The 10,000-nt window shown below is 35.7% G+C and overlaps 1 protein-coding gene across 1 annotated transcript in view; it reads left to right on the top strand.

Annotated features, from left to right (window-relative positions):
* LOC133660491 (voltage-dependent calcium channel gamma-8 subunit-like) overlaps positions 1-10,000 on the top strand; it is a 20,493-nt gene that overhangs the window by 9,723 nt on the left and 770 nt on the right. Inside the window, exon 3 of the mRNA XM_062064028.1 lies at positions 5,706-5,789. Coding sequence (XP_061920012.1) covers positions 5,706-5,789 — 84 coding nt within the window. The remainder of the gene's footprint in view (positions 1-5,705; positions 5,790-10,000) is intronic.

Here is a 10,000-nt window from a genome sequence, read left to right as displayed (position 1 = left end):
TATTTTATTTAAGGACAAACTGCGAGGTTTGTTCTCCCGGCATGCAAACGGACTATTCCGGACAAGGCTTGCAGGTAGGAACATATTTATTAATCTTCTCCAAACTCAAAGTACTACAAAAAATGGAAAACTGATCGCACTTGGAGCTAAACTAACACTTAGCATAAACTATAACAAACAAAAACTTACGTATACAAGGCATGAAGCGAACACTCTGCATAAACTTGGAATCAGACATGAAGCGAACAATGACGCCAGCCGACTGACTTAAATAGTGTCTCTTGATTAGAGCCAGGTGAGCGTCCCGAACACCAGCGGCAGGTGAAAATCATACGCAACCAAAACAAAGGAGTGCACAAAAAACAGGAACTATGGAGTTAAACTAACAGAACATAACGAAAACATGATCCGGACCACGGATCATGACACAAACTTGCAATAATAAGATTTTTTGTTCAAATAAAGCCAATAATGAGATTCTTTGTGGTCCCCTTTATTTAGAAAAGTACCGAAAAGTATCAAGATACATTTTGGTACCAGTACCGGTACTAAAATATTGGTATCGGGACGACACTAGCTCTAACTATGAAAATATTAGATTCTTTCAAAGTAATCATACTTTGCGGAAACATGTTCACCGCGGTCAAGAGTGCATTAAGGATCATTTTTCCACAAGAGTGGGATAATGATGATGTGGTATAAAACCCAGGCATCACTCTGAAGAAGTATGCATGAGCTTCTGCTCTCTACGAAGTGTCGTTAACTCTGTGAAAACATGCCGGAATAATCGCCTTCCTCGTCCGGACAGGCAGCCAATTACAGGTAAGATCTTCAGCATCTGATGTTTCCCTTCGCCTCTCATTGGCTGGTTCCCCCCCCGGCGCCAGTAAAGCCGGCTCCCAGGTCAAGCCACCTCGGTTAAGCCGAGAGAGAGGCTCAGTTAGCATGCAGCTGCAGTGCAGGACGTGTTGGCTTTGAAAGATTTATAAGCCCGCAGCTTCTGCTGCTGTGTCCTCTGCGTCTGCACTCAAGGTGACGATGCGGGCGCTTTGTTGCATCGCTAATGTGTGTACCGGATTAAGTTGGCACACAGCATACCGTCTTACAAGATTTGTATTTATTTATTTGTTTGTTTATTTATTTATTTGTTTATTTTGTGTGCACTTTTTTGTTTTATTTATTTATTTTGTGTGTGTATTTTTTATTTATTCATGCATTTCTTTATGTATTCATTTATTTATTCTGTGTGTATTTTTTATTTATTTATTTATTTATTGTTTATTTTTCTTTCTTTTTTTCTTTTCTTTTTTCTTTTTGTTTATTTATTTGTTCATTGTGTGTATATGTTTTGTTTTATTTATTTATTTATTTATTTACGTAGTTATTTATTTTGTGTGTATTTTTTCAATTTATGCATTTATTTATGTATTTATTTAAATACTGTGTGTGTATTTCTTATTTTATTTATTTATTTATTTTGTCTGTATTTTTATTTATTTTCTTTTTTCTTTTTGTTTATTTATTTGTTTAATGTGTGTATATGTTTTGTTTTGTTTATGTGTTTATTTACATAGTTATTTATTTTGTGTGTATGCATTATGCATTTATTTATTTATTTATTTATTTAAATATTGTGTGTGTATTTCTTTTTTATTTCTTTTTTTATTTATTTGGTGTGTATTTTTTTTTCTTTGTTTTCTTTTCTTTTTGTTTATTTATTTGTTTGTGTGTATATGTTTTGTTTTATTTATTTATTTACGTAGTTATTTATTTTGTGTATTTTTTCAATTTATGCATTTATTTATGTAGTTATTTAAATATTGTGTGTGTATTTCTTATTTTATTTATTTATTTTGTGTGTATTTTTTTCTTTTTTTTATTTAATTTTTTAATTTTGTTTATTGTGTGTGTATGTTTTGGTTTATTTATTTATTTATTTATATAGTATTTATTTTGTGTGTATTTTTTCAATTTATGCATTTATGTATTTATTTAAATATTGGGTGTATTTCTTATTTTATTTATTTATTTATTTATTTTGTGCGTATTGTTTTAATTTACTTATGTATGTATGTATTTATTTATTTTGTATTTTTTATCTATCTATATATTTATTTATGTATTTATTTTGTGTGTATTTCTTTATAAAACAATTTATTTTTTGCCTTGTTGTAATTTTCTGTAAAGCACAATTGTGCTTTATAAATAAACTTCCCTTGCCTTGTAGGCAGCTCGTGTCTTTAAATATTTAGCCACCTAAAAAAAATAGAAGTACAGTACCGTAAATTCCGGACTATAAGCCAGTGTTATTTTCCTACGTTTTGAGCCTTGCCGCTTAAAAAACTGTGCAACTAATTTATGGGTTTTTGTTCGCCGACGGCCTTAAAGCACATAGTTTTCATGAAACACACGCCAACACTTAAATTGTTTGTTATTGTTTGGGCTATGGCGCCATCTTTTGGACGAGTTCGCTAACAGCATGTGCTAATTGCCGACAAGTGTTTCCTGCTGTTGAAAGCTTTGAAACAGAAGTAGAAATGCCATTCTAATCGGTTATAGCGTTTTTACTCGTATGGCAACGTTTGTAAGTTTTACAATACAACTAAAACAATTCTTACTTACTAATATATATGTGGGTGTGGCTTATATACCGGTGCGCTCTGTAGTCTTTTAGGAGTTTTATGAATATTGTATGCATTTAAATCCACACACTTACAAACACTTCATATGCCATTAAAACACTTCGTAAAACCTAAACAATTTTAACATGAAACTTAAAATGTGTAGTCAAATCTCAAAGTATTCGATAGTAATCAGTCCCTCCACAATCGCACCTGATCACGTAAATTGTGATGAGGTGCTAATGGTGGTTAATGTGTTAATGCCGAGGCTGACTCAACTGTGGGCGATGTCTCAGAGAAAAGAACAGGGGAACCGGCGTTTCTGGGTGTTGTTGATAAATGGCTTTGGCTTTGCATAGTAGAGTTTTAACTTGCACTTACAGATGTAGCGACCAACTGTAGTTACTGACAGTGGTTTTCTGAAGTGTTCCTGAGCCCATGTGGTGATATCCTTTACACGCTCATGTCGCATTTTGATGCAGTACAGTGCAAACGCCTCAAATTCATATAACATGGTAGTTGACACACGCTAACAGTAAGCATGCTATCTTTATCATGCTCGGCTGCTGACATTAGCATGCTAACTTGGTTCACTTCCGGGTCATATAGCATGGTCCTTGACATATGCTATCTGTTAGCATGCTAACTTTTTTGAGCCAATTTTGCAGCCGAACACCTCCAATTCACATAACATGGTAGTTGACACACGCTAACAGTAAGCATGCTAACTTTATCATGCTCGGCTGCTGACATTAGCATGCTAACTTGTTGAGCTACTTTTTGCAGCGGTTCACTTCCGGGTCATATAGCATGGTCCTTGACATATGCTATCTGTTAGCATGCCAACTTTTTGAGCCAATTTTGCAGCCAAACACCTCAAATTCATATAACATGGTAGTTCACACATGCTAACTTTATCATGCTCAGCTGCTGAAATTAGCATGCTAACTTGTTGAGCTACTTTTTGCAGCGGTTCACTTCCGGGTCATATAGCATGGTCCTTGACATATGCTATCTGTTAGCATGCCAACTTTTTGAGCCAATTTTGCAGCCAAACACCTCAAATTCATATAACATGGTAGTTCACACATGCTAACTTTATCATGCTCAGCTGCTGACATTAGCATGCTAACTTGTTGAGCTACTTTTTTTTACAGCGGTTCAATTCCGGGTCATATAGCATGGTCCTTGACATATGCTATCTGTTAGCATGCTAACTTTTTGAGCCAATTTTGCAGCCAAACACCTCAAATTCATATAACATGGTAGTTGACACACGCTAACAGTAAGCATGCTAACTTTATCATGCTCGGCTGCTGACATTAGCATGCTAACTTGTTGAGCTACTTTTTGCAGCGGTTCACTTCCGGGTCATATAGCATGGTCCTTGACATATGCTATCTGTTAGCATGCCAACTTTTTGAGCCAATTTTGCAGCCAAACACTTTAAATTCATATAACATGGTACTTCACACATGCTAACTTTATCATGCTCAGCTGCTGACATTAGCATGCTAACTTGTTGAGCTACTTTTTTTACAGCGGTTCAATTCCGGGTCATATAGCATGGTCCTTGACATATGCTATCTGTTAGCATGCTAACTTTTTGAGCCAATTTTGCAGCCAAACACTTTAAATTCATATAACATGGTACTTCACACATGCTAACTTTATCATGCTCAGCTGCTGACATTAGCATGCTAACTTGTTGAGCTACTTTTTTTTACAGCGGTTCAATTCCGGGTCATATAGCATGGTCCTTGACATATGCTATCTGTTAGCATGCTAACTTTTTGAGCCAATTTTGCAGCCAAACACCTCAAATTCATATAACATGGTAGTTCACACATGCTAACTTTATCATGCTCAGCTGCTTACATTAGCATGCTAACTTGTTGAGCTACTTTTTGCAGCGGTTCACTTCCGGGTCATATAGCATGGTCCTTGACATATGCTATCTGTTAGCATGCCAACTTTTTGAGCCAATTTTGCAGCCAAACACCTCAAATTCATATAACATGGTAGTTCACACATGCTAACTTTATCATGCTCAGCTGCTGACATTAGCATGCTAACTTGTTGAGCTACTTTTTTTTACAGCGGTTCAATTCCGGGTCATATAGCATGGTCCTTGACATATGCTATCTGTTAGCATGCTAACTTTAATTGCTCTTTGTATTATCATTATCATTACTAGCAATATTATTGATATAGTTACTGCTATTGTTATTAAGTTTTTTTTTGTTATAACACATTTTTTAATTAGCATTGTTAATATTGTCTTCATTTTTTTTTTTATCGTATTAACAATATTGATATATTTCTCATCAAAATCAAATATTTCCACTACCATGTCGTACTCAGTAGAATTTTTCTGCAACTTTTTGCTATTTGCATTTTTTTTTTGTACTGTATTACATTTTATTATTACAATTGCTATGTTTGGAAGACAAATCCTCTGCCACTTGTTGCTAGGCAGACTTTGCGCACTAAAACAATGGCCTTTAATAATGATGCGTTATTTATTAGTGAGGATATTAGCATTGTTTTTTTGTTTTTTTATTTGCACGACCGCTTGTTGCTAGGTAGAATAATTGCCATCCGCCAGTTGTTGCTAGGCAGAATTTGAAAAATGATTGGGGAGAATCAGCCCGAACAGGAAGTCATGAAAAGTCCTGCAAGTATGCATTTCAAATGTACATTGAAGACACCACAGTGCCCCTAGTGGACATTGAATCAAGTGCTGTCCGTCTGCTTCTTCACAGAGAGAGAGACTCGTCCCGCTTCTGTCCATCTGTCCCTCCGTCTGTGTGTCTTCATTCCACCACTCCATCTTTGTCCCATGCGTCCATCAGCGCCAGTGTCCGCCATCGTGCGTGTGTGTGTCCCCACATGGAGAGCTGTATGTATTCACTAACACGCCTCCACTCAGTCCGCCACTAACACGTCCGCATGCCGAGGACCTTTGGACGCTGACCTCGCTCTTTTCTGTCTCTTAGTTGTTTTTGTCGCAGTTGTTCTTCTTGTTCCGGATCTTGTCCGCTCATCACTTTCCTTTTCTTTTCTGTCCCTCTCCTGTCTCAGGAGTGAAGCGAGGAGTGTGTTCACAGATCAACCACTTCCCGGAGGACGCAGACTTTGACCACGACGGGGCAGAGTACGTCCTACGTAAGTCAGGACAAATTAGTACACAGAGATGTGACTCGGATTTCAGACACACAGATTGAGATACACATTTGCAAATAGTTTTGCTACTATAATACTTCCATATGTCTGGTCGTACTTTGATCTGTGTGTGTGTGTGTGTAAAAGATGTGTGCGTGTATTCAGATTTGTGTGAAGCAGTAAACCAGATTGAATGTCTTTTTAAGCGAGACTTTTGCGACACCTCTGCCGTGTAAAAAGACACACTCCTTGTTTACACACAGACGGTCACACAAATCAAAACTCAGATCTGAGTACACACACAAACAAATGGAAATACGGACACACAAATCAAAAAACTCAGATCTGAGTACACACACACAAATGGAAATACGGTCACACAAATTAAAACTCAGATCTGAGTACACACACAAAAAAATGGAAATACGGACACACAAATTAAAACTCAGATCTGAGTACACACACAAACAAATGGAAATACGGACACACAAATTAAAACTCAGATCTGAGTACACACACAAACAAATGGAAATACGGACACACAAATTAAAAAACTCAGATCTGCGTACACACACACAAATGGAAATACGGTCACACCAATTAAAACTCAGATCTGAGTACACACACACAAATGGAAATACGGACACACAAATTAAAACTCAGATCTGAGTACACACACAAATGGAAATACGGACACACAAATTAAAACTCAGATCTGAGTACACACACACACAGATGGAAATACGGACACACAAATTAAAACTTAGATCTGAGTACACACACACACAAATGGAAATACGGACACACAAATTAAAACTCAGATCTGAATACAAACAAATGGAAATACGGACACACAAATTAAAACTCAGATCTGAGTACACACACACAAATGGAAATACTGACACACAAATTAAAACTCAGATCTGAATACACACACACACAAATGGAAATACGGACACACAAATGAAAACTCAGATCTGAATACAAACAAATGGAAATACGGACACACAAATTAAAACTCAGATCTGAATACAAACAAATGGAAATACAGACACACAAATTAAAACTCAGATCTGAGTACACACACACACAGATGGAAATACGGACACACAAATTAAAACTTAGATCTGAGTACACACACACACATATGGAAATACGGACACACAAATTAAAACTCAGATCTGAATACAAACAAATGGAAATACGGACACACAAATTAAAACTCAGATCTGAGTACACACACACAAATGGAAATACTGACACACAAATTAAAACTCAGATCTTAATACACACACACACAAATGGAAATACGGACACACAAATTAAAACTCAGATCTGAGTACACACACAAACAAATGGAAATACGGACACACAAATTAAAACTCAGATCTGAGTACACAGACAAACAAATGGAAATACGGACACACAAATTAAAACTCAGATCTGAGTACACACACAAACAAATGGAAATACGGTCACACAAATTAAAACTCAGATCTGAGTACACACACAAACAAATGGAAATACGGACACACAAATTAAAAAACTCAGATCTGAGTACACACACACAAATGGAAATACGGACACACAAATTAAAACTCAGATCTGAGTACACACACAAATGGAAATACGGACACATAAATGAAAACTCAGATCTGAGTACACACACACAAATGGAAATACGGACACACAAATTAAAACACAGATCTGAGTACACACACACAAATGGAAATACGGACACACAAATTAAAAAAACTCAGATCTGAGTACACACACACAAATGGAAATACGGTCACACAAATGAAAACTCAGATCTGAGTACACACACACACAGATGGAAATACGGACACACAAATTAAAACTTAGATCTGAGTACACACACACACAAATGGAAATACGGACACACAAATTAAAACTCAGATCTGAATACAAACAAATGGAAATACGGACACACAAATTAAAACTCAGATCTGAGTACACGCACACAAATGGAAATACTGACACACAAATTAAAACTCAGATCTGAATACACACACACACACAAATGGAAATACGGACACACAAATTAAAACTCAGATCTGAATACAAACAAATGGAAATACGGACACACAAATTAAAACTCAGATCTGAATACAAACAAATGGAAATACAGACACACAAATTAAAACTCAGATCTGAGTACACACACACACAGATGGAAATACGGACACACAAATTAAAACTTAGATCTGAGTACACACACACACATATGGAAATACGGACACACAAATTAAAACTCAGATCTGAATACAAACAAATGGAAATACGGACACACAAATTAAAACTCAGATCTGAGTACACACACACAAATGGAAATACTGACACACAAATTAAAACTCAGATCTTAATACACACACACACAAATGGAAATACGGACACACAAATTAAAACTCAGATCTGAATACAAACAAATGGAAATACGGACACACAAATTAAAACTCAGATCTGAATACAAACAAATGGAAATACAGACACACAAATTAAAACACATATCTGAGTACACACACACAAATGGAAATACGGACACACAAATTAAAACACAGATCTGAGTACACACACAAACAAATGGAAATACGGACACACAAATTAAAACTCAGATCTGAATACAAACAAATGGAAATACGGACACACAAATTAAAACTCAGATCTGAGTACACACACAAATGGAAATACGGTCACACAAATTAAAACTCAGATCTGAGTACACACACACAAATGGAAATATGGACACACAAATTAAAAAACTCAGATCTGAGTACACACACACAAATGGAAATACGGTCACACAAATTAAAACTCAGATCTGAGTACACACACAAACAAATGGAAATACGGACACACAAATTAAAAAACTCAGATCTGAGTACACACACACAAATGGAAATACGGACACACAAATTAAAACTCAGATCTGAGTACACACACAAATGGAAATACGGACACACAAATTAAAACTCAGATCTGAGTACACACACACAAATGGAAATACGGACACACAAATGAAAACTCAGATCTGAGTACACACACACAAATGGAAATACGGACACACAAATTAAAACACATATCTGAGTACACACACACAAATGGAAATACGGACACACAAATTAAAACACAGATCTGAGTACACACACAAACAAATGGAAATACGGACACACAAATTAAAACTCAGATCTGAATACAAACAAATGGAAATACGGACACACAAATTAAAACTCAGATCTGAGTACACACACACAAATGGAAATACTGACACACAAATTAAAACTCAGATCTGAATACACACACACACACAAATGGAAATACGGACACACAAATTAAAACTCAGATCTGAATACAAACAAATGGAAATACGGACACACAAATTAAAACTCAGATCTGAATACAAACAAATGGAAATACGGACACACAAATTAAAACTCAGATCTGAGTACACACACACAAATGGAAATACTGACACACAAATTAAAACTCAGATCTTAATACACACACACACACAAATGGAAATACGGACACACAAATTAAAACTCAGATCTGAATACAAACAAATGGAAATACGGACACACAAATTAAAACTCAGATCTGAATACAAACAAATGGAAATACAGACACACAAATTAAAACACATATCTGAGTACACACACACAAATGGAAATACGGACACACAAATTAAAACACAGATCTGAGTACACACACAAACAAATGGAAATACGGACACACAAATTAAAACTCAGATCTGAATACAAACAAATGGAAATACGGACACACAAATTAAAACTCAGATCTGAGTACACACAAAAATGGAAATACGGTCACACAAATTAAAACTCAGATCTGAGTACACACACACAAATGGAAATATGGACACACAAATTAAAAAACTCAGATCTGAGTACACACACACAAATGGAAATACGGTCACACAAATTAAAACTCAGATCTGAGTACACACACAAACAAATGGAAATACGGACACACAAATTAAAAAACTCAGATCTGAGTACACACACACAAATGGAAATACGGACACACAAATTAAAACTCAGATCTGAGTACACACACAAATGGAAATACGGACACACAAATTAAAACTCAGATCTGAGTACACACACACAAATGGAAATACGGACACACAAATGAAAACTCAGATCTGAGTACGCACACACAAATGGAAATAC

Source organism: Entelurus aequoreus, linkage group LG11, assembly GCF_033978785.1.
Source record: "Entelurus aequoreus isolate RoL-2023_Sb linkage group LG11, RoL_Eaeq_v1.1, whole genome shotgun sequence".
In the NCBI taxonomy this organism is placed as follows: domain Eukaryota; kingdom Metazoa; phylum Chordata; class Actinopteri; order Syngnathiformes; family Syngnathidae; genus Entelurus; species Entelurus aequoreus.
This window is presented reverse-complemented; position numbering and strand designations above follow the sequence as displayed.